Raw genomic sequence first — 26,462 nt, 5'->3', positions numbered from 1 at the left:
GTCAGTGTGCGCTATGAGGGGAAGTTGAGCAGTGAGGGGGCAGTGTGCTGTGAGGGAGTCAGTGTGTGCTATGAGGGAAAGTTGAGCAGTGAGGGGGCAGTGTGCTGTGAGGGAGTCAGTGTGTGCTATGAGGGGAAGTTGAGCAGTGAGGGGGCAGTGTGCTGTGAGGGGGTCAGTGTGTGCTATGAGGGGAAGTTGAGCAGTGAGGGGGCAGTGTGCTGTGAGGGGGTCAGTGTGTGCTATGAGGGGAAGTTGAGCATTGAGGGGGCAGTGTCCTGTGAGGGGATCAGTGTGCGCTATGAGGGGAAGTTGAGCAGTGAGGGGGCAGTGTGCTGTGAGGGGGTCAGTGTGCGCTATGAGAGGAAGTTGAGCAATGAGAGGGCAGTGTCCTGTGAGGGGGTCAGTGTGTGCTATGAGGAAGAGGTGTGTTGTGAGAGGGTCAGTGTGCTATGAGGGAGGGTTGTAAGCTGTGAGCGGGCAGTGACAACTGCATGGGGGACAGTGAGCTATGAGTGTAAAGTGAGTAGCGAGGGTTTTATTGTGTGCTATGAGTGAGGCAGTTAGGCCCAGATTTATCAAGCCTTGGAGAGTGATAAATTGCACGGTGATAAAGTACCAGCCAATCAGCTCCTAACTGTCATTTTTGAAACACAGCCTGTAACATGGCAGTTAGGAGCAGGTTGGCTGGTACTTTATCACCCTGCAATTAATCCCTCCACAAGGCTTGATAAATGTGGGCATGTGTCTGCAAGAGACGTCTGAGCTATGAGGGGCAGTGAGTGTGTGCTCATTGTCATCTCAGGAGATTAAACATTTTATTTCTGTTGTATTTATTGCACTATATGGGGATATTCAATTAGCCATGCTAATTGCCGTGCCAGAGCAATTCAGTTTGAGTGGATTGCACTGCGCGTGAATACCCAATGGTGGACTGAACCTTGATGTATAAAGTCTGAGAAAATTGCAAAATCAGGGTTTTGAGAACAGGGAAAACCCATTGATTCCGCAGTTTACATGGAATCAGTGTGTTTCCGGCCCTGAAACCTTGATTTTAGGCGCAGGAAAAATGCTATTAATTGAATAGCCTTTCCATGCGCCACAGGGATTTTAGCCTTAGCTGCGGGTGAAGCCCTTTTGCTTTGGGTCCCCTGCTGGGCCCAGCACTCGCTAGTTCCGCCATTGTTCTTAAATGTAACTTTTTGGGTGTGGGAGGTGTATATATGACGTCCACTGATAATCTGAATTAAGATCCTTTTAGACCAGGGGTAAATTTGCTGAGCAGCTCTTTTCAAATCCGCTGCGTATTTGCCACTTTTCTCTAACGTCCTAGTGGATGCTGGGAACTCCGTAAGGACCATGGGGAATAGCGGGCTCCGAAGGAGGCTGGGCACTCTAGAAAGATCTTAGACTACCTGGTGTGCACTGGCTCCTCCCACTATGACCCTCCTCCAAGCCTCAGTTAGATTTCGTGCCCGGCCGAGGTTGGATGCACACTAGGGGCTCTCCTGAGCTCTTAGAAAGTTATAGTCTTAGAATTTGTTATTTTCAGTGAGACCTGCTGGCAACAGGCTCACTGCAGCGAGGGACTAAGGGGAGAAGAAGCGAACTCGCCTGCTTGCAGCCGGATTGGGCTTCTTAGGCTACTGGACACCATTAGCTCCAGAGGGATCGACCGCAGGCCCAGCCTTGATGTTCGGTCCCGGAGCCGCGCCGCCGTCCCCCTTACAGAGCCAGAAGCAAGACGATGGTCCGGAAAATCGGCGGCATGAAGACTCTGTCTTCACCAAGGTAGCGCACAGCACTGCAGCTGTGCGCCATTGCTCCTCTCACACACTTCACACTCCGGTCACTGAGGGTGCAGGGCGCTGGGGGGGGCGCCCTGAGGCAGCAATAAAAACACCCTGGCTGGCTAAAATACCTCAATATATGGCCCCAGGGGCTATATATGAGGTAAATACCCCTGCCAGAATTCCATTAAAAACGGGAGAATAGGCCGCGAAAAAGGGGCGGAGCCTATCTCCTCAGCACACTGGCGCCATTTTTCCCTCACAGCTCGGCTGGAGTGAAGCTCCCTGGCTCTTCCCTGCAATTCTACAGAGGGAAAAGAGAGGGGGGGCATTAAAATTGGCACTGTATACAGTATATTATATAAAAGCTATTAGGGACATAACTCAGTTAGTCCCTGTATATATATATAGCGCTCTGGTGTGTGCTGGCATACTCTTACTCTGTCCCCCCAAAGGGCTTTTGTGGGTCCTGTCCTCGTTTAGAGCATTCCCTGTGTGTCTGCGGTGTGTCGGTACGGCTGTGTCGACATGTTGAATGAGGAGGCTTATATGGTGACAGAACAGAGGCCGATATATGTGATGTCGCCCCCTGTGGGGCCGACACCAGAGTGGATGGATAGGTGAAAGGTATTAACCGACAGTGTCAACTCCTTACATAAAAGGGTGGATGACGTAACAGCTGTGGGACAGCCAGCTTCGCAGCCCGCGCCTGCCCAGGCGTCTCAAAGGCCATCAGGGGCTCAAAAACGCCCGCTCTCTCAGATGGCAGACACAGATGTCGACACGGAGTCTGACTCCAGTGTCGACAAGGTGGAGACATATACACAATCCACTAGGAACATCCGTGACGTGATCCCGGCAATAAAAAATGTGTTATACATTTCTGACTTTAACCCAAGCACCTCTAAAAATGGGTTTTAGGTTTGGGGAGAAAAAACAGGCAGTGTTTTGTTCCCCCATCAGATGAATAAATGAAGTGTGTGAAAGCGTGGGTTCCCCCGTTAAGAAACTGGTAATTTATAAAAAGTTACTGATGGCGTACCCTTTCCCGCCAGGTGGATAAGTTACGCTGGGAGATATCCCCTAGGGTGGATAAGGCGCTCACACGTTTGTCAAAAAATGTGGCACTGCCGTCTTAGGATACGGCCACTTTAATAGGTACCTGTTGATAAAAAACAGGAGGCTATCCTGAAGTCTGTATTTACACACTCAGGTACTAGACTGAGACCTGCAGATAGTGCTGCTGCAGCGTGGTCGGTGACCCTGTCAAACAGGGATACTAGTTGGCAAACATAAAAACATATTAAAGACGTCGTCTTATATATGGGGGATGCACAGAGGGATATTTTGCCGGCTGGCATCCAAAATAAATGTAATGTCCATTCTGTCAGGAGGGTATTAGAGACCTGTCACTGGACAGGTGATGCTGACTTAAAAAGCGCATGGAGAGCCTTATAAGGGTGAGGAATTATTTGGGGATGGTCTCTGGGACCTCGTATCCACAGCAACTGCTGGGAAGAAATAATTTTACCTCAGGTTTCCTCACAGACAAAGGTACAGTCCTTTCGGCTTCAGAAAAGCAAGCGGGTCAAATGGCGCTTCCTTTCTGTACAGAGACAAGGGTAGAGGGAAAAAAGCTGCACCAGTCAGCCTGTTCCCAGAATCAAGATTCTTCCCCCGCCTCCTGTGAGGCCACACCATGACGCGGGTGCTCCACAGGTGTAGCCAGGTACGGTGGGGGGCCGTCTCAAAAATTTCAGCAATTAGTGGGCTCGCTCACAGGTGGATCCCTGTTTCTTTCAAGTAGTATTTCAGGGGTACAAGCTGGAATTCGAGATGTCTCCCCCCAGCCGTTTCCTAAAATATGCCTTGCTGACAACTCCCTCAGGCAGGGAGGCTGTGCTAGAGGCAATTAATAAGCGGTATTCCCAGCAGGTAATACTCAAGATGCCCCTACTTCAACAAGGATGGGGTTACTATTCCACACGGGTGGGGGTACCGAAACCGCATGGTTCGGTGTGACCCATTTTATATTTAAAATCCTTGAACACCAAAATTCAAGTTCAAGATGGAATCGCTCAGGGCGGTTATTCCAAGCCTGGACGAGGGGGATTACATGGTATCCTGGGACATCAAGGATGCTTACCTGCATGTCCCCATTTACCATCCTCGCCAGGAGTACCTCAGATTTGTGGTACAGGATTACCATTACCAAGTCCAGACACTGCCGTTTGGACTGTACATGGCACCGAGGGTGTTTTATCAAGGTAATGGCCGAAATGTTGATACTCCTTCAAAAAAAAAAAAAAAAAAAAAAAAGGGAGTTGTAATTATCCCGTACTTGGACAATCTCGTTATAAGGGCGAGGTCCAAGGAGCAGTTGCTAGTCGGGGTAGCACTATTTTGGAAAGTGCTACAACAGCATGGTTGGATTCTAAACAGTCCAAAGTCACAGCTGGTTCCTATGACACGTCTACTGTTCCTGGGGATGGTTCTGGACATAAACCAGAAATAGTGTTTCTCCCGGAGGAGAAAGCCAAGGAGTTGTCATCTCTAGTCAGGGACCTCCTGAAGCCAAAATAGGTAGCGGTGCATCATTGCACGCGAGTCCTGGGAAAAATGGTAGCTTCCTACGAAGCAATCCCATTAGGCAGGTTCCATACAAGAACTTTTCAGAGGGACCTGTTGGACAAGTGGTCCGGATCGCATCTTCCGATGCATAGGCTGATAACCCTGTCTCCAAGGACCAGGGTATCTCTACTGTGGTGGCTGCAGAGTGCCCATCTTCAAGAGGGCCGCAGGTTCGGCATACAGGACTAGGTCCTAGTGACCATGGATTCCAGCCTTTGAGGCTGGGAGGCAGTCACACAGGGAAGAAATTTCCAGGGACTTTGGTCAAGTCAAGTTATTTCCCTACACATAAATATTCTGGACCTGAGGGCCATTTACAATGCCCTGAGGCCGGCAAGGCCTCTGCTTCAAAACCAGCCGGTACTGATCCAATCAGACAACATCACGGCAGTCGCCCATGTAAACCAACAGGGCGGCACAAGAAGCAGGATGGCGATGGCAGAAGCCACAAGGATTCTCCGATAGGCGGAAAATCATGTGTTAGCACTGTCAGCAGTGTTCATTCCCGGAGTGGACAACTGGGAAGCAGATCTTCTCAACAGACACGACCTCCACCCGGGAGAATGGGGACTTCCTCCAGAAGTCTTCCAATAGGATTGTACACCATTGGGAAAGGCCACAGGTGGACATGATGGCGTCCCGCCTCAACAAAAAGCTATAAAAGATATTGCACCGGGTCAAGGGACCCTCAGGCGATAGCTATGGACGCTCTGGTAACACTGTGGGTGTACCAGTCGGTTTATGTGTTCTCCCCTCTGCCTCTCATACCAAAGGTACTGAGAATAATAAGAAGGCGAGGAGTAAGAACGATACTCGTGGATGGCCAAGAAGAGCTTGGTACCCAGAACTTCAAGAATTTATATCAGAGGACCCATGGCCTCTGCCACTCAGACAGGACCTGCGGCAGCAGGGGCCCTGTCTGTTCCAAGACTTACCGCGGCTGCGTTTGTCGGCATGGCGGTTGAACGCCGGATCCTGAAGGAAAAGGGCATTCCGGAGGAAGTCATTCCTACGCTTACTAAAGCCAGGAAAGAGGTTACAGCAACTCATTATCACCGCATATGGCGAAAATATGTTGCATGGTGTGAGGCCGAAAGGGCCCCAACAGAGGAATTTCAACTAGGTCGATTTCTGCATTTCCTGCAAGCAGGAGTGACTATGGGCCTTAAATTGGGTTCCATTAAGGTACAGATCTCGGCTCTGTCGATTTTCTTTCAAAAAGAACTAGCTTCAGTACCTGAAGTTCAGACATTTATAAAAGGAGTGCTGCAGAGTCAGCCCTCGTTTGTGCCTCCTGTGGCACCTTGGGATCTCAACGTGGTGTTGAGTTTCTTAAAATCACATTGGTTTGAACCACTAAAAACCGTGGATCTGAAATATCTCACGTGGAAGGTGGTTATGTTATTGGCCTTGGCTTCTGCCAGGCGAGTATCAAAGTTGGCGGCTTTGTCTTGTAAAAGCCCTTATTTGATTTTTCATATGGATGGGGCAGAATTGAGGACTCGTCCCCAGTTTCTCCCAAAGGTGGTGTCAGCGTTTCACCTGAACCAGCCTATTGTGGTGCCTAGGCTACTAGGGACTTGGAGGACTCCAAGTTGCTAGACGTTGTCAGGGCACTGAAAATATATGTTTCCAGAACGGCTAGAGTCAGAAAATCTGACTCGCTGTTTATCCTATATGCACCTAACAAGCTGGGTGCTCCTGCTTCTAAGCAGACTATTGCTCGTTGGATTTGTAGTACAATTCAGCTTGCACATACTGTGGCAGGCCTGCCACAGCCAAAATCTGTCAATGCCCATTCCACAAGGAAGGTGGGCTCATCTTGGGCGGCTGCCCGAGAGGTCTCGGCTTTACAAGTTTGCCGAGCAGCTACTTGGTCAGGGGCAAACACGTTTGCAAAATTCTACAAATTTGATACCCTGGCTGAGGAGGACCTGGAGTTCTCTCATTCGGTGCTACAGAGTCATCCGCACTCTCCCGCCCGTTTGGGAGCTTTGGTATAATCCCCATGGTCCTTACGGAGTTCCCAGCATCCACTAGGACGTTAGAGAAAATAAGAATTTACTCACCGGTAATTCTATTTCTCGTAGTCCGTAGTGGATGCTGGGCGCCCATCCCAAGTGCGGTTTATCTGCAATACTTGTACATAGTTATTGTTAACTAAATCGGGTTATTGTTGAGCCATCTGTTGAGAGGCTCTATTGTTTCATACTGTTAACTGTGTTTCATATCACGAGTTGTACGGTGTGATTGGTGTGGCTGGTATGAGTCTTACCCGGGATTCAAAATCCTTCCTTATTGTGTACGCTCGTCCGGGCACAGTACCTAACTGAGGCTTGGAGGAGGGTCATAGTGGGAGGAGCCAGTGCACACCAGGTAGTCTAAGATCTTTCTAGAGTGCCCAGCCTCCTTCGGAGCCCGCTATTCCCCATGGTCCTTACGGAGTTCCCAGCATCCACTACGGACTACGAGAAATAGAATTACCGGTGAGTAAATTCTTATTTTGATCTCTGGATTTAAAGGGGCAATAAGATTCCATACAAAACAAGGTATGTTATTTATTGAGTACTATTAACCCTTTAACTCCAGCAGTCAAAATTGCCAAAGACGTGGCAATTTCAAAAAGTGTTGCTTAGTAACTGGCCACTAAGCTCATGCCTAGGGTGGCACTCATCTGAAAAATCATAATAATAATTTTACAGTATTTTAATTCCATTTTATTAGTTTTTCCCCAGTAAGATTACTTAAAGTGGTCTGAGCACCTGTGATTAGAAGAATGGACACAGATTATATTGTAGTACACCAAATTCCTAGATCTGCCTGTTGAGCAAATGGGTCTAACCTTTTTCCCAGCTGGAATGGTGTGACATTCCATTTTCAGTGAGAGGTACAGTATGTGTAGTAGATAATGGTAAGGGGGAACTGTAATGGGGCTTAATCTGACCTGCGCATTGTAATGTGCTATAATATGAACTGGAGGGCGCTATAATGTTACATAATAAGAACTGAGGCACTACAATGGGGCACAATATGTACCTCAAATTTCACCAATCATTGGGTATTGAATGTATGATCTAAAAGTTCCTTGCTGTTCTGTTGTTTTATATATAAATGAGTACCGTGAGCATGTATAGCTTTAAGGGGAATACAGCTTGTTATAGTTGAAGAACTAATGAAGCAGTTCTAGAGCTCTTATCACCTCTCTACAGGTATTGCCAGAACACTTAGTAGACAGTGGTTGCAGTGCCTGAAGATGTGCTGCTATACAGCAGGTGATATTGGTCAGTTGGCCAATACTGTGTGACCCATATTCAATTGGCTCATTATTGGGCGTAATGATAAATGTGATTGGAATAGGACTGTCTCCGCCATTATCCCCTGACCACATTAACAGAACAAAGTGATGACGAGATGATCAGACTGCTCAGGCTGACAGAGTGTACAGACAGAAGTGGTCCAATATGACCAGACGATTGACCATATGGGACTCAAGTCAAGGCTTGATGCTCGATGCCCATATTTGGTGAGCTAGGAGTCAATTCTGATACATTTGTAACTCTACCTTTACCATCTAATCCCTCATTGCCACAATTAATCGCATTTCAAATTCAATCTAACATTAAAAATCTTCCACTCACCTCCCTTTTTGCAAAGTCCAAGCATGGCGCAATGTCCTCTTGGTAGATACGTGACAGGAAGGGGCAGGATTTATCTAGAGTTGGGCTCTCCTTCCATTCCATAAACTCAGAGAAAAGCAGAGTGTCCACCTGCCGAGACAACACAATAATCATCGTCACTAATGCTCATTATCACTGATTATTGTGTCTAGACTCATGCAAAGCCCAGAGTAAAGCCATGACATATGTCAGACTATTTCACAAGGTATGAAGAAACTCCAAAGCAGCCAATCAGATGTTTCCTTTAATCTGCTATCAAATACAAAGCAAAAAAAAAGACCTCAATAAAGTAAATTTAAAAGTAGCATTTAATTTTTGGGTTTCTATTTGATATTCCATAGTATATACAGATGTAGTATATATGGACCTTTATGTATGCAGAATACTTCAGCATGTCCAGAATCCACAGAAGTTATTGGCACTTCTGGATATCCACCACCTTGTTAGCTTGACGCATTATTTACTGCACAGCTTTAATACTAAAGAAATGTGCAGCATGCATTGGCGCTCAGACAGTAAGATGAATCCCTTAGATTGGTGAGGGATAAGAAGGAATGAGACAATATGTCTTTTTTGGCAAGATAAAGTGCATTTAATCACATCAACAGACTCACCGACATGAACATAAAATCACTCATAAAGATTAAAAAGTGGTATAACAGTGTTAGTACAATTATGGACCTGGAGGCAGTGACTGATTTAAAGTGACTGTGCAATATGTAAACAATAAATCTCTCACCATCTGGTGGCCCTGCGGTGGGCTAGCTTAAAAAAAGCAGTTTGGGTCCAGAGCTGAAATAGCCCGGCACCACCGCATATGTTATAAATCAGCACGTAAGTCCTTCCAGAAGTGACACTGCTCCTTTGTCCAGTAGGTCCTCTATCCAAATACCACTGCACAGCTTTGTTATACAGAGAAATTACACTAAGGGGTATATTTCCTAAAGCACGGTTTTCCGATGTGGAGATATTGCTAATAGCAGCCAATCAGATTCTACTTATCATTTATCTAGTACCTTCTAGAAGATAATAGCCAGACATCAGCTCACATACTCTGTAAGCTGCAGCCTATTCCTCAGGTGACACCGGAGCTCAGGGATGGCCAGGGGGTGATTTGCTGTAATGCTGCAGAAAATGACATACTTGAGCGCTCTTACAAATTGATATTGGGGTAATCATTGGGAACAGAATCTTTTGATTTATTAGTTTGTCATTTTGCTTTGTAGAGATTTTTGACAAAGTGAACATTTAAAGTGCAGTATTGGTTTCAGAAAACTATGGGGTCTATGTACGAAGCCTTGGAGAGATAAAGTGCCAGCCAATCAGCTCCTAACTGACGTGTTACAGGGGGTGTTTGAAAAATGATAGGAGCTGACTGGCTGATACTTTATCTTCGTCCACTTTATATCGCTCCAAAGCTTAGTACATAGACCCTTAGGAACAGGGGCGCTTTAACAGAGGAGGGGGCCCATGTGCAACTCTGAGTGGTCCCCCTCCTCTGCACAACGCAATAGTCTCCAGCATAGTGCCGCAGCCTTCTCCGCATGCACAGGTCTCCGAAAACATGGCGCCCGCCATGTTCCGGCGACCAATTTGGCTACTGTGCATGTGGGGCACCCATTTTGGCAGCGATTCTCGACAGCAGCGCCCTACGCTGGACTCCAGAAAGGTCAGTATTAAATTCTGGGTGTACTGTGCACAGTGTGGGCCCCCCTGGACCCCGTACACACTACACCCATTATAGAAACAACAATGCCTAGGAAGTGATGGTTTCCACATGCAACATACTTTTCCTATCAACATTTAATACAAAGCAACCCTGTGGATAAACAGGAGGCAAATGATGTTAAGGGACCAATTTTTTCTGTAGCTTCTACATGACATGGTGTGCACCTGCAGCAGACATGTGTTTGTGAAGGTATAAAATGGGTAGAGGGACACTGATTAGATAATTTGCTAACTAAATGGCTTGCCGGAAGGAGCTAACCGAGTTTGAAAAGGCATCATCATAGGCTGCGCGATATCATGTGTCCAGGGCGACGCTGGACTGGTATACAGAAATTCGGTAACCCAGATGGACTGACCAGCTCAGAGTTCAGATCTTAACCCCACTGAGAACCTCTGGGACAAATTGGAGCGACGGGTGTGTTCTAGACTGTCTCAACTTTCTTCAGTGTCGCAGTTGGTTACTGTACTTAAGGCAGAATGCCAAAATATACCACCTGCTCTTGTCCAGGAACTTGTGGGCAGTTTACTAAGAGGGTGTCTGCAGTAATCACTGCACATGGTGGACCTACAAAGTACTGACATCAATAAAATCGCTTTGATCTATTTGCGGTCAGTTGTCAGTGACCAATCACTTTTGTCTACATAGTGTACACTTGAGTGTAATGGTGTTTCTTCTAAACAAAATAAGAGAGAGAGGGAAGTGTGTGTGTGTGTATGTGTGTGTGTGTGTGTGTGTGTGTGTGTGTGTGTGTGTGTATGTGTGTGTCAGTAGCCATACCCCTGTGCCCTTGTATTACATTACAAGCTTTAGTGCCCATATAAAGTGGCAGTACCTGGCGTGAGGAAGTAGAGGAGGAAGACTCGTCAGAAAGAGGCCATCCCGGCTCGTAGGTTATATGGACAACCTTTCCCGGGACAATACAGAGAAGCAATGAAAGCAGAGATGGAACTGCAGAAAACTGAGAGACAAGAGGAAAAAAAGAGAGAAGGTAGGAAAGGGATAAGAGACGCAATACAGACATAGAGACAAAGAACAACAGACACATACAAAGAGATAGAGAGAAAAGAAGGGAAAAAAAGCGAAATAAACAAAATATGCACAGAAATGGATATATGGAAAATAAAAACAGCAGTGGATAAGACGAAGAGAAGACTTAGAATAATCAGAGACAACAGGAGTATTTATAATCATACTGTTGGGAGATTAAAGTGAACTGTTACCTAGATACAGAAGTGGCAGCCATATGAAGGCCGGTGATATTAAATTCAGTAGGAATCGGTGACATCATTGAGAATGCATCTTATCCAATCACTAGGAACCAGCGACATAGCTGAGATTACAGCCTATGAAATCACTAGGAACCAGTGACATCACTGATAATACAGCCTATCCAACCACTAGGAACCAGCGACATCACTGATAAAGGGCCTAATTCAGCGTTGTACAATTTCAATTGTGATTTTCTTGGCTATGGAACTGCTAACGGTTAGCAAATGAAGTTGCCACCCAGAAATGAAAAGGGCCGCCTACCGGGGCAATCGCAAACCCATTCACAACTGCATACACATTTGCAACCTGTAAGCAACAACAGGTATCATTGACTGCTCAAGTAGAGCTATGGCTAGGCAGACTAGCGACGGCAGTAGCGACGCAGGCGTACATGATCGCAGCTGAAATAAGATACATGCCCCACAAGCGACCATGACAAGCCTACGTTTGCCACCACTACCTATTACAACCACCAAACGGTCACTTCCTGCCAATCACTCTGCAAAGAAATCCTCACTGCGAGCAGAACTGCAAAGGAACTTTACACATGCCCAGTGCGATCACAGTGCATGTGCAGTGTGCCAGTAATTGCTAAATTGCAAAAAGATAGTCATAGTCATGCTCAGGTATAAAAGGAGGTCCTTTGCAAGCACCCAGGGCCTGTGCAACTAGCTACATTGTGTGTGTGACAAGTGAACCTGTATTTCGTCTCCTGTGCAGCTATACCAGGTCCAGCTTTAACCTTTCAACCAGTAACCAGTCCAGTTTTAACCCTTCAGCCGGTAACCAGTCGGGTTCAGCTTTAACCCTTCAGCCAGTAACCAGACCGGTACAGCTTAACCCTTCAGCCGGTAACAAGTCCAGTCCAGCTTAACCCTTCAGCCAATAACCAGTCCGGCCCAGCTTTAACCCTTCAGCCAATAACCAGTCTGGTCCAGCTTTAACCCTTCAGCCAATAACCAATCCGCTCCAGCTTTAACCCTTCAGCCGGTAACCAGTCTGGTCCAGCTTTAACCCTTCAGCCTGTAACCAATCTGCTCCAGCTTTAACCCTTTAGCTGGTAACCAGTCTGGTCTAGCTTTAACCCAGGAGTGGGGAACCTATTTTCTACAGAGGGCCATTTGGATATTTATAAAATCCTTCGGGGGCATACAAAAATTCTCAACTTAAAAAATTACCCTGCCCCCCAGTAGGTCTGCCGCGCACCAAAAAAATGGGTGTGGCCAGTTAAAATGGGACGTGATACACATATGCCCCCAATAGTGCAGTGCCAGATCCACAATTGCCCCCACAGTGCCAGGTATACAGATGCCCCCACAGTGCCAGGTATACAGATGCCCCCACAGTGCCAGGTATACAGATGCCCCCACAGTGCCAGGTATACAGATGCACACCCCCCCGTGCTGCTTACCGCTGCTTGCTGCTCCTTTCGGCGGGACACGGAGGAGAGCGAGGCTATGTTGGGCTGCGGCGTGTAGGACTTGAAACCAGCCGTCGGTTCGAGAGCCAATCAGAGCTCGCGGACCAGCAGCCGCGGCTCCTGATTGGCTGCTGGTCCTGGTCGTCTGGTTTCAAGTCCTGCACGCCGCCACCCGACATAGCCGCGCTCTCCTCCCTGTCCCGACAGCTGAGACACGCTGCCGCTGGACTGAGCGGCGGCGTGTCTCACTGAGAGAAGCGGGTGGGCCGGAGCAAATGGCTTTGCGGGCCTTATACGGCCCGCGGGCCGGAGGTTCCCCACCCCTGCTTTAACCCTTTAGCTGGTAACCAGTCGGGTCTAGCTTTAACCCTTTAGCCAGTAACCAGTCTGGTTCAGTTTTAACCCTTCAGCAGGTAGCTAGTCTGGTCCAGCTTTTTTCTTTAGACAATAACCAGTCAGCTCCAGATTTGTTCTTCAGCCAGTAATGTAGTCTGTTCCAGCTTTATTCTTCAGCCAGTAACCAGTCCAGTCCATCTTTATTCTTCAGCTGGTAAACAGTCCAGTCCAGCTTTATTCTTCAGCCGGTAACCAGTCCGGTCCAGCTTTATTCTTCAGCCAGTAAGCAGTATGGTCCAGCTTAATTAATCAGTCGGTAACCAGTACGGTACAGGAATACTCAGTGGTGTACTACCAGGAAATCATACCAAAGGCAGTTCGCATTGCTACCCAAATTGCATGCAATAGAGTTATATTCAGCCTCCTTGATTTCAGCCATGAGTTGCAGTCGTGGGATTCCAGTCATCACCAGAAGCAGGGAACACTGAGACTAAAACCATGAAAGGCCCAATGCATCCTATCCAATCACTAGGAGTCAGTGACATCACTAAAAAAACAACCTTTCAAATCACTAGGAACCAGATTCATCACTGACAGTGCATCTTATCCAATCACTAGGATCCAGTAACATCACTGAGAATACAGCCTATCCAACCACTAGGAAGTAGTGACATCACTGATAATGCATACTATCCTATCACTAGGAACCAGTGAGAATGCAGCCTACCCAACCACTAGGAACGAGTGACATCACTGATAATGTATCCTTCCTATCCCATCACTAAGAACCAGTGACATCACTGAGAGTGCAGCCTATCCATTCACTTGGAGCTTATTCATGTCACTGAGGCATTTCATGGCTAAATATATTTCTTTTGCTGCATTGTCAGATAATTGTTAAGCCTACAAAATGCTGCCTTTGCTGTGTGTCAGTGTTGTACATTCTATAAGCACATAAAGATGTAAGGATGTGGCACAATTTACTAACACTGGAGCTATACTGTGGGGAAGAAAGGGGTCTATTATCAGTGATATTTTTTATTTTAATGTTCACAGCTTTGTAGCTGTTCCCCCAACAAACTTTGCATGCAACTCCATTTGTTCCGCCCTTATAATAACCACTTGTTGCCAAAGACAGCTATGTTATTTTGTTTTCATGTAGTCCCCGAATGATGGTTCTGAATACAATATTTCCTCAGCAGGGCACTTTCATGCTTGGAGAAATTGTTCCAGAAAACCAGAAAATATTTCTTTTATAATTACTATAATTTAAATGTATTAGTAACCATGAAATCATGTACAAGTGAATGTCAGTCTGCGTGTTGCCAGTAGTTACATTGGGGCCAGCTTCATACTGTGGATTGATCAGGTTCTAAACGTTAAAAAACAAGGTAAATAGTCAAATAATCCAAATAAATATTTCTAGCAAAAGTGGCCCCGTTGTGGTTCTATTTTAGGTAGCGTGACACTGAATTTTGGGACTGTATCGGGTCTCTGTGGAAACAGTGAGTCTTCACCAACAAGTGGTCCCAAATGTTTGTGGCACTGGAACGGGTGTGATATGAAAGATCTATAGCGTCAAGGTAGACAGTCATTAGGTCAACCCTATATAGTCAACATGCATTCGGCCATCAGGGACAAAAGGTCGACAGCTGAAGGTAGGCGGCAGTGGGTAAGGTCAACAGGTACAAAGGGGGACAGGGTCAAAGGTCAAGATGACAAATGTCAACACAGAACAGATACTCCAAAAAAAAAAAAAAAAGGTGTAATGTCATGTCGACCTTTTGAACCTGTCAGCCTTTCATCGGTCGACCTAATGCATGTCGACCATATTGTATCGACCTATTTACTGTCGATCTAGACACTGACGACCTATCATCCAGATACCACTGGAACATATTTGACTAATTCTTTATGGTACTACAAATATGTTAATATTTTGAAACAAAATCAGAATAAATGGTAACTATGAGTAACTTGTCAAACTACAATAAATTACATTATTACAATGAGTATGTAATTTATATATGATGACTGAGCATTGCATATATTAATCTTAGTTTCCGAAGTTCCCCATGTAACCCATAAATACTTGCAACACTTTGAGCCTGGTATAGTGACAACCATATAGAAAAATCACTGTGTCCTGTTTATTGGAAGACAGCTGGATTCTCACTGTAAATTATGTCCACCCTTTCTTATTAGCTTCTCTATCATAGCGTGTATTCTGACTCGCTGCAACACCGTATTTCAGCAAATTTAGCGGATTTCCCCTTGTTTTGGAGAATACATTTTTGACTTAGGCGGAACTAATGATGTAGCAGGGAGCCAGGCCCAATATGTGGAGGCCTGTCTACCCTTCAAAGCAGTATGCTGTATGCAGTGAGTCTGCAGCCAGTTCCTCATGTCCTTCAGCTTACAGAAGCTCCCTCTAGTGATCAGGCTCTATCTGCTGTCATAGTAACCAGAAGGGAGCCTTTGAATAGTTAACATTGTAGGCTGCTTCCTATTGGATCCTATTAAAGCGGCCAAAGACTTATCAGTAGAGGAAGCTTCAGTAATAGGAGGTGAGCAACTGTCTCCTTCTTGTAGTTAGGCTCTTGATTACTAATACCCCTTTTCCACCAAACTTATAACCCGGGTTATTGCTGGGACAACCCGTGTTCAAGTTTGGTGGGAAAGGGTCTGAGAAAAGTAACGGTGCAGTTATTGGACCCAGGTCATGCTAAAAGCATAGGGAGAGCCGGCAAACCAATGATGTCATCTCCAAGCGCCGGCAGAGGGAAGACCATTACAAACCTGGGTACAACCTGTGGTGTGAACGGGGTTTCAAGCTGATGTGACACGGCTTAAAATCACGTTCAGCTACCCAGGTCGGTCACAGATTTTTGGGGGGATGATTTGGTGGAGAAAATGTGTTATATAAATGGAAAGCAAAACAAAGATAAAGAAAGGTTACTGAGAGATGAACAAATTGAGGGGAAATGAAGAGGGAAGAAGGACAAGTACAAACAAGAAGACAGGAAATGTTACAGAGAAAAGGATACACGATGAATAGATTGGAAATACCAGAACAGGAAAGTATAATGGAAGACTGTAACACAGAATGGAGAAAATCAGAAAGCGTTAGAAAACATTGAGATGACTTTAGAGATTCTACTTCCTGTGCACATGTTATGTACAATTTCTATTCCGCATTGAATTGTGCTGGGATGTTTAATAGCAGAGTAGTAGGGAACTGGAGGTAACCCCGCTTATTTTATAATATGTATTATCAAACACACACATACGAAGTAAACACAATAGTTGTCTCTTGCATTATCTAATGCACAAACCAGAAACAAGACAACTTACTGTATTTGGGTGTCATATTGCAGTACCAATGTACAAATAACTACTTATATTATTTACATTATTACTAAAATGACATGCTGTAGCCATTATTTTTTATTTACCACTGCCATAAAAAGCAGCGCTTTTTCCTTACTATGTATATTTCCCCTTACCTCCTTGGCCTCGGTGCTGATAGGCTGGGCTGGAGGAGCCAGTGGCATGACAGCTGCACATCCTGCACTCTTGTTGCGAGCATGACCTTTGCGCAGTGCGTTCTTAGATGGGCTCTGGAGCTGGGGGTGCAGCTCACGGTTTGGGGAGGATGGAGTGGAAGTGATGACCAAGGTTTTCAGAGCTGTGACTTCAGCCTGCAGCATGTCAATCTGAGCAGACAGGTGACACGTACACAATCAACATCGGAGCAACTCTACAGTAGGGCCTGCAAAACACTTCCACCTAGTGAATGGGTCGTTACCTTCCCGTGGGCCTCCCGGAGCTGCTTCTCGGATGCAGTCTGCTTGATATTAGCATCACGCACCATTTTGTGAGCCTCCTGCAGTGATAGTAAATAGAGATGAGCTGGAGATATGAGGGAGACATTACTTTCCACACCTAAGAGAATGGATTCCGCCTGGTAAAGCCGTAAGGATTCAGTCCCAGTAATGAAGACATTGGGGGTATATGGGACGGAGAGAACGTATGCTGTGGAAGGTACCCAAGGACCCAACCTCATTTCTGTACTACTAACAATTCCAAACTAACTTGTACTTCATTATTGAATATAGGGCCTAATTCAGACCTGACAATTTCTTTGACATGCGGGGGGACGCCCAGCACAGGGCAAGTCAGCCCCGCATGCCGGATCCAGCCTTCCCCCCCGCAGACATGCTTTCGCATGTTTAGAGTAGCCCTCTGCCTGTGCGAAAGCAGGCGGCTAGCCGGCTACCCACCATGTTAAGGTTTACAGTGGCTGCGTGTGATGTCACGCAGCCGCTGCAGTCTGCCCCGCATACGGTCCAGACATGTCTGCGTTGTTTGGACCGTGCCCCTAAAACGCGGCATTGACGCCCTGTTCTCCACCCCCCCTTTCCAGGTCTTAAACTGCGTTCTGAAGAGAACGCAGTTTAGGACCTTGCACATGCGTGTACCAGTGTACGCAGATGTGCAGAAATCGCTTCATATCGATTTTTGCGCGTCAGGGTCTGAATCGGCCCCATAAGCAGCTGACTAAAGTCATTGATTTAAAAATAAAATAAAATTTGTCTAGGTTAATGCAGCATTAATATGAAAATCAAGAAAAATGGATCATGTTGGGAGCAGTTTAATATTATTGGTTTTTTTTATTTTCCTAGTATGATATGGGGGGTGTAGTATGGCTGACTAGCGGGGAGGGGCGAGTGCAGCAAGCCTACGCTGCGGGCTCGGTGGCGACCGCCACTCTATGGGTGTCGTGGACACCCACGAGTGGAAATAGTCCCTGTTGGTCGGCATGCCGATCATCGGGATAGTGAGGGGTCAGGATGCTGGAGGAGGTCATGTGACTGTCGGTCTCCCGACTGCCGGTCACATGAATACCACCCTGATATGGGTGATATGGGATGCATAGTGTGAGGCAGGAAGGTGTATAAAAGTCATCTGAGGGATGTAACCATAGAGGTTTGTAATGTTTAAGCTGTTTTCCAGTAACACAGCTGTGGGTATTTATCAGGCTAGTTTTATAGTTATAGCTTTCCACATCTGCCAGGTAGCATATGGCAGTGACGTACACTTGCCATTCGATGGCGGGGGTTCTCATTGGAGGTACTGACACTACAAGGGGCAGAACCTAGGTAAAGAGATATGGGGCAAATATATGATACTTAGCACGGCAAGCTCTGCCCCCAGCGGATGGTGTAGTTAATTCTGCTCCTTAAAGAGCCCCACTGCTGGCTCCCAGCTTCCTGCAGTGTGAATACTGATTCATAGGACCATTGTAAAGGCTTCTACACATATGGAAAGTGTTATCGTAAATGTAAGTATATACATGTACAAAGCTTCGCTGAGCTGTAATAATACTGTTGTTGAACACACTGGGATGGTTCCAAAGAATTCAATGTACATTTAGGGGGAGATTTACCAACGCTTGGAGACAGATACAGTGGAGAAAGAGTAAGCACAAACCAGTCAGCTCAGTTTTAAAACACAACCTATGTAACATTTAGAAGCTGATTGCTTGATACTTTATCTCTCTCCAAGCTTTGATAAATGTCCCCCTTTGTTACCCATGTGGAGGTCTGTGTATAGCTGTACCTCAAATAAACTAGCCGTCAGCTCCTCCAGTTCTTGCTCCAGTTGCTCTCTAACTTTCGACAGCCTCTCACACTCCTCATCTCTCAGTTTCAGCTCCTAAGAGTAGGACAGAAAGATTCAGGATGAACTTGTCAATGTCACATATTGCTGAAATATTATTATTATTATTATTATTATTATTATTATTATCTTTTTATCTATATGACAACACCAGGGTCCCTTAGGAGGTGTAGGAAACAGAACATGCAACAATATCACAAACAGTCAAAGACAAGTTTGCAAATTTACATAATTACATTTCACAAGTTATATAATTAGCTAGAGCATGGGTCTTCATCCTGTGGCCCTCCAGCTGCTGTGGAACTACACATCCCACTACACCAGGTAGAGCCCCCTTTTTACACATTACGGCAGATAGAGTCCACTTTTTTCACATTACCGAAGACAGAGTCCCCTTTTTACACATTACGGCAGACAGCGTTCCCTTTTTACACATTACGGCAAACAGAGTCCCCTTTTTTACTTATTGCGGCAGACAGCGTCCTCTTTTTTACACATCACCAAAGACAGAGTCCACCATTTACACATTATGGCAGACAGCGTCCCCTTTTTACACATTACAGCAGACAGAGTCCATCTTTTACATATTACGACAGACAGCGTCCCCTTTTTACACATTACCGAAGACAGAGACAGACAGAATAGATGATACTTACTCTCTCCCCGCTGGCTCAGGCAGGCTCCTTGGTGCAGCTGCTCAGCTGCTGGCAGATCCCGGGCAGGGGAGGAGGAGGGAGGGGGGGACTCAGGAGCCGCAGCAGCACACTGTAATTGGTGGCGGCGCTGCTGCAGCTGTCCCTCTCCTTTCACATTGGCTGGCCGCCGCCGCTGTGAATGCTGGGATGAGGGAAGCGCATCCCAGCATTCACAGCGGTCAGCCTATGTGGAAGTAGAGGGACAGCTGCAGCAGCCACCAATTACATAGCGCTGCTGCGGCTCCCAAGTCCCCCTCCCTCCTCCTCCCCGAACTGCTGCTCCTCACCTCGGCTCGCACACAAAGGCAGCTTGTAATGAGTCAGTTTGACTCATTACAATGTGGCCAGTTGCGTCCTCAGGACGACTGCGCTGTGTGCCAGGCACACCTGGCACCCACGTAGTTACAGCCCTGAAGGTAGTTCCACAGCAGCTAGAGGGCCGCAGGTTGAAGACCCATGACCTAGAGGATACAATAGGAGAGGGGTCCCTGCTCAATAGAGCTTACATTCTAGAGGGGATGTATGTAGACGTAAAGGCAGAAAACACATAGACATCAGATACTACAGCTTGGAGAATAAAAAAGTGGAGAAAGATAAACTACCATCCAATCAGCTCCTGTAGTTTTTCAAACACAGCCTGTAACATGACAGTTAGAAGCCGATTGGCTGATACTTTTGCCCAGATTTATCAAACTTTGGAGAGTGATAAATAGCACAGTGATAAAAGTACCAACCAATCAGCTTGTAACTGTCATTTTTCAAACACAGTATGTAACATGGAAGTTAGGAGCTGATTAGCTCTTACTTTATCACCGTGATATTTATCACTCTCCAAGGCTTGATAAATGGGCCCCTTTATCTCTCCACTTTATCACTCTCCACGGCTTATTACATCTCCCCCCTGGTATTTGTGTTGGGAATAAAGTAGCTATATATTTGTAAATTAGCAGAGTTTGTCAGTGGTTCAAAAACTAATGTTGTCCAGTGTTATCATCCCACCAAAAATTGATTACTACTGTATTGTACTAGTCAACCGCCATCTCTAGCAGTGACGTGCGGTGAGGTGCGGCAGGTAAAGCAGAGCATTTCCTGTCATACTAACGTGTACTCTAGAGTTTTGATTATATAAAGTATATGAAAAGTACAAAGAATATATTAGAAATATCTTCTTTATATTATTATAATAATTTTTATAGATGAAACCCTGGAGAAAAAAAAGTCTATGGCAAGTGAGGCATATCTCTTGTCAAAACTCACCAAATTTCCAGCACCCGTGTAAAACGCCCACATGAACCCTTTGGTAGAGATGAGCGGGTTCGGTTTCTCTGAATCCGAACCCGCACGAACTTCATGTTTTTTTTCACGGGTCCGAGCGACTCGGATCTTCCCGCCTTGCTCGGTTAACCCGAGCGCGCCCGAACGTCATCATGACGCTGTCGGATTCTCGCGAGGCTCGGATTCTATCGCAAGATTCGGATTCTATATAAGGAGCCGCGCGTCGCCGCCATTTTCACACGTGCATTGAGATTGATAGGGAGAGGACGTGGCTGGCGTCCTCTCCATTTAGATTAGGGTTGAGAGAGAGAGAGAGATTGACCTGAGGCTGTGATACTGTAGAAGAGAGTGCAGAGTTTAGTGACTGACGACCACAGTGACCACCAGACAGTGCAGTTGTTTGTTTTATTTAATATATCCGTTCTCTGCCTGAAAAAAACGATACACACAGTGACTCAGTCACATACCATATCTGTGTGCACTGCTCAGCCCAGTGTGCTGCATCAATGTATATATATATCTGACTGTGCTCAGCTCACACAGCTTATAATTGTGGGGGAGACTGGGGAGCACTGCAGTGCCAGTTATAGGTTATAGCAGGAGCCAGGAGTACATAATATTATATTAAAATTAAACAGTGCACACTTTTGCTGCAGGAGTGCCACTGCCAGTGTGACTAGTGACCAGTGACCTGACCACCAGTATATATAATATTAGTAGTATACTATCTCTTTATCAACCAGTCTATATTAGCAGCAGACACAGTACAGTGCGGTAGTTCACGGCTGTGGCTACCTCTGTGTCGGCACTCGGCAGCCCGTCCATAATTGTATATACCACCTAACCGTGGTTTTTTTTTCTTTCTTTATAGTCATACTAGTTACGAGTATACTATCTCTTTATCAACCAGTCTATATTAGCAGCAGACACAGTACAGTGCGGTAGTTCACGGCTGTGGCTACCTCTGTGTCGGCACTCGGCAGCCCGTCCATAATTGTATATACCACCTAACCGTGGTTTTTTTTTCTTTCTTTATACATACATACTAGTTACGAGTATACTATCTCTTTATCAACCAGTCTATATTAGCAGCAGACACAGTACAGTGCGGTAGTTCACGGCTGTGGCTACCTCTGTGTCGGCACTCGGCAGCCCGTCCATAATTGTATATACCACCTAACCGTGGTTTTTTTTTCTTTCTTTATACATACATACTAGTTACGAGTATACTATCTCTTTATCAACCAGTCTATATTAGCAGCAGACACAGTACAGTGCGGTAGTTCACGGCTGTGGCTACCTCTGTGTCGGCACTCGGCAGCCCGTCCATAATTGTATATACCACCTAACCGTGGTTTTTTTTTCTTTCTTTATACATACATACTAGTTACGAGTATACTATCTCTTTATCAACCAGTCTATATATTAGCAGCAGACACAGTACAGTGCGGTAGTTCACGGCTGTGGCTACCTCTGTGTCGGCACTCGGCAGCCCGTCCATAATTGTATATACCACCTAACCGTGGTTTTTTTTTCTTTCTTTATACATACATACTAGTTACGAGTATACTATCTCTTTATCAACCAGTCTATATATTAGCAGCAGACACAGTACAGTGCGGTAGTTCACGGCTGTGGCTACCTCTGTGTCGGCACTCGGCAGCCCGTCCATAATTGTATATACCACCTAACCGTGGTTTTTTTTTCTTTCTTTATACATACATACTAGTTACGAGTATACTATCTCTTTATCAACCAGTCTATATATTAGCAGCATACACAGTACAGTGCGGTAGTTCACGGCTGTGGCTACCTCTGTGTCGGCACTCGGCAGCCCGTCCATAATTGTATATACCACCTAACCGTGGTTTTTTTTTCTTTCTTTATACATACATACTAGTTACGAGTATACTATCTCTTTATCAACCAGTCTATATATTAGCAGCAGACACAGTACAGTGCAGTAGTTCACGGCTGTGGCTACCTCTGTGTCGGCACTCGGCAGCCCGTCCATAATTGTATATACCACCTAACCGTGGTTTTTTTTTCTTTCTTTATACATACATACTAGTTACGAGTATACTATCTCTTTATCAACCAGTCTATATTAGCAGCAGACACAGTACAGTGCGGTAGTTCACGGCTGTGGCTACCTCTGTGTCGGCACTCGGCAGCCCGTCCATAATTGTATATACCACCTAACCGTGGTTTTTTTTTCTTTCTTTATACATACATACTAGTTACGAGTATACTATCTCTTTATCAACCAGTCTATATATTAGCAGCAGACACAGTACAGTGCGGTAGTTCACGGCTGTGGCTACCTCTGTGTCGGCACTCGGCAGCCCGTCCATAATTGTATATACCACCTAACCGTGGTTTTTTTTTCTTTCTTTATACATACATACTAGTTACGAGTATACTATCTCTTTATCAACCAGTCTATATATTAGCAGCAGACACAGTACAGTGCGGTAGTTCACGGCTGTGGCTACCTCTGTGTCGGCACTCGGCAGCCCGTCCATAATTGTATATACCACCTAACCGTGGTTTTTTTTTCTTTCTTTATACATACATACTAGTTACGAGTATACTATCTCTTTATCAACCAGTCTATATATTAGCAGCATACACAGTACAGTGCGGTAGTTCACGGCTGTGGCTACCTCTGTGTCGGCACTCGGCAGCCCGTCCATAATTGTATACTAGTATCCAATCCATCCATCTCCATTGTTTACCTGAGGTGCCTTTTAGTTGTGCCTATTAAAATATGGAGAACAAAAATGTTGAGGTTCCAAAATTAGGGAAAGATCAAGATCCACTTCCACCTCGTGCTGAAGCTGCTGCCACTAGTCATGGCCGAGACGATGAAATGCCAGCAACGTCGTCTGCCAAGGCCGATGCCCAATGTCATAGTACAGAGCATGTCAAATCCAAAACACCAAATATCAGTAAAAAAAGGACTCCAAAACCTAAAATAAAATTGTCGGAGGAGAAGCATAAACTTGCCAATATGCCATTTACCACACGGAGTGGCAAGGAACGGCTGAGGCCCTGGCCTATGTTCATGGCTAGTGGTTCAGCTTCACATGAGGATGGAAGCACTCAGCCTCTCGCTAGAAAAATGAAAAGACTAAAGCTGGCAAAAGCAGTAGCACCGCAAAGAACTGTGCGTTCTTCGAAATCCCAAATCCACAAGGAGAGTCCGACTCCAATTGTGTCGGTTGCGATGCCTGACCTTCCCAACACTGGACGTGAAGAGCATGCGCCTTCCACCATTTGCACGCCCCCTGCAAGTGATGGAAGGAGCACCCGCAGTCCAGTTCCTGATAGTCAGATTGAAGATGTCAGTGTTGAAGTACACCAGGATGAGGAGGATATGGGTGTTGCTGGCGCTGGGGAGGAAATTGACCAGGAGGATTCTGATGGTGAGGTGGTTTGTTTAAGTCAGGCACCCGGGGAGACACCTGTTGTCCGTGGTAGGAATATGGCCGTTGACATGCCTGGTGAAAATACCAAAAAAATCAGCTCTTCGGTGTGGAAGTATTTCACCAGAAATGCGGACAACAGGTGTCAAGCCGTGTGTTCCCTTTGTCAAGCTGTAATAAGTAGGGGTAAGGACGTTAACCACCTCGGAACATCCTCCCTTATACGTCACCTGCAGCGCATTCATAATAAGTCAGTGACAAGTTCAAAAACTTTGGGTGACAGCGGAAGCAGTCCACTGACCAGTAAATCCCTTCCTCTTGTAACCAAGCTCACGCAAACCACCCCACCAACTCCCTCAGTGTCAATTTCCTCCTTCCCCAGGAATGCCAATAGTCCTGCAGGCAATGTCACTGGCAATTCTGACGAGTCCTCTCCTGCCTGGGATTCCTCCGATGCATCCTTGCGTGTAACGCCTACTGCTGCTGGCGCTGCTGTTGTTGCTGCTGGGAGTCGATGGTCATCCCAGAGGGGAAGTCGTAAGCCCACTTGTACTACTTCCAGTAAGCAATTGACTGTTCAACAGTCCTTTGCGAGGAAGATGAAATATCACAGCAGTCATCCTGCTGCAAAGCGGATAACTGAGGCCTTGACAACTATGTTGGTGTTAGACGTGCGTCCGGTATCCGCCGTTAGTTCACAGGGAACTAGACAATTTATTGAGGCAGTGTGCCCCCGTTACCAAATACCATCTAGGTTCCACTTCTCTAGGCAGGCGATACCGAGAATGTACACGGACGTCAGAAAAAGACTCACCAGTGTCCTAAAAAATGCAGTTGTACCCAATGTCCACTTAACCACGGACATGTGGACAAGTGGAGCAGGGCAGGGTCAGGACTATATGACTGTGACAGCCCACTGGGTAGATGTATGGACTCCCGCCGCAAGAACAGCAGCGGCGGCACCAGTAGCAGCATCTCGCAAACGCCAACTCTTTCCTAGGCAGGCTACGCTTTGTATCACCGCTTTCCAGAATACGCACACAGCTGAAAACCTCTTACGGCAACTGAGGAAGATCATCGCGGAATGGCTTACCCCAATTGGACTCTCCTGTGGATTTGTGGCATCGGACAACGCCAGCAATATTGTGTGTGCATTAAATATGGGCAAATTCCAGCACATCCCATGTTTTGCACATACCTTGAATTTGGTGGTGCAGAATTTTTAAAAAAACGACAGGGGCGTGCAAGAGATGCTGTCGGTGGCCAGAAGAATTGCGGGACACTTTCGGCGTACAGGCACCACGTACAGAAGACTGGAGCACCACCAAAAACTACTGAACCTGCCCTGCCATCATCTGAAGCAAGAAGTGGTAACGAGGTGGAATTCAACCCTCTATATGCTTCAGAGGTTGGAGGAGCAGCAAAAGGCCATTCAAGCCTATACAATTGTGCACGATATAGTAGGTGGAATGCACCTGTCTCAAGCGCAGTGGAGAATGATTTCAACGTTGTGCAAGGTTCTGATGCCCTTTGAACTTGCCACACGTGAAGTCAGTTCAGACACTGCCAGCCTGAGTCAGGTCATTCCCCTCATCAGGCTTTTGCAGAAGAAGCTGGAGACATTGAAGGAGGAGCTAACACGGAGCGATTCCGCTAGGCATGTGGGACTTGTGGATGGAGCCCTTAATTCGCTTAACAAGGATTCACGGGTGGTCAATCTGTTGAAATCAGAGCACTACATTTTGGCCACCGTGCTCGATCCTAGATTTAAAGCCTACCTTGGATCTCTCTTTCCGGCAGACACAAGTCTGCTGGGGTTGAAAGACCTGCTGGTGACAAAATTGTCAAGTCAAGCGGAACGCGACCTGTCAACATCTCCTCCTTCACATTCTCCCGCAACTGGGGGTGCGAGGAAAAGGCTCAGAATTCCGAGCCCACCCGCTGGCGGTGATGCAGGGCAGTCTGGAGCGACTGCTGATGCTGACATCTGGTCCGGACTGAAGGACCTGACAACGATTACGGACATGTCGTCTACTGTCACTGCATATGATTCTCTCAACATTGATAGAATGGTGGAGGATTATATGAGTGACCGCATCCAAGTAGGCACGTCACACAGTCCGTACTTATACTGGCAGGAAAAAGAGGCAATTTGGAGGCCCTTGCACAAACTGGCTTTATTCTACCTAAGTTGCCCTCCCACAAGTGTGTACTCCGAAAGAGTGTTTAGTGCCGCCGCTCACCTTGTCAGCAATCGGCGTACGAGGTTACATCCAGAAAATGTGGAGAAGATGATGTTCATTAAAATGAATTATAATCAATTCCTCCGCGGAGACATTGACCAGCAGCAATTGCCTCCACAAAGTACACAGGGAGCTGAGATGGTGGATTCCAGTGGGGACGAATTGATAATCTGTGAGGAGGGGGATGTACACGGTGATATATCGGAGGGTGATGATGAGGTGGACATCTTGCCTCTGTAGAGCCAGTTTGTGCAAGGAGAGATTAATTGCTTCTTTTTTGGGGGGGGTCC

The 26,462-nt window shown here is 46.2% G+C and overlaps 1 protein-coding gene across 5 annotated transcripts in view; it reads right to left on the bottom strand.

Annotated features, from left to right (window-relative positions):
• RAB3IL1 (RAB3A interacting protein like 1) overlaps positions 1-26,462 on the bottom strand; it is an 89,012-nt gene that overhangs the window by 44,170 nt on the left and 18,380 nt on the right. For 3 of the 5 annotated variants that reach the window (XM_063944398.1, XM_063944396.1, XM_063944397.1), the window contains exons 3-7: positions 18,472-18,567; positions 16,658-16,735; positions 16,356-16,565; positions 10,657-10,782; positions 8,057-8,185 (exon numbers count right to left, since the gene is read on the bottom strand). In XM_063944398.1, coding sequence (XP_063800468.1) covers positions 8,057-8,185; positions 10,657-10,782; positions 16,356-16,565; positions 16,658-16,735; positions 18,472-18,567 — 639 coding nt within the window. The remainder of the gene's footprint in view (positions 1-8,056; positions 8,186-10,656; positions 10,783-16,355; positions 16,566-16,657; positions 16,736-18,471; positions 18,568-26,462) is intronic. The other 2 variants (XM_063944399.1, XM_063944400.1) reach the window with 1 other exon arrangement.

Source organism: Pseudophryne corroboree, chromosome 11 (assembly GCF_028390025.1).
Source record: "Pseudophryne corroboree isolate aPseCor3 chromosome 11, aPseCor3.hap2, whole genome shotgun sequence".
NCBI lineage: Eukaryota > Metazoa > Chordata > Amphibia > Anura > Myobatrachidae > Pseudophryne > Pseudophryne corroboree.
Note: the sequence above shows the minus strand (reverse complement) of the source record. Positions and strands in the feature narration are given on the sequence as shown.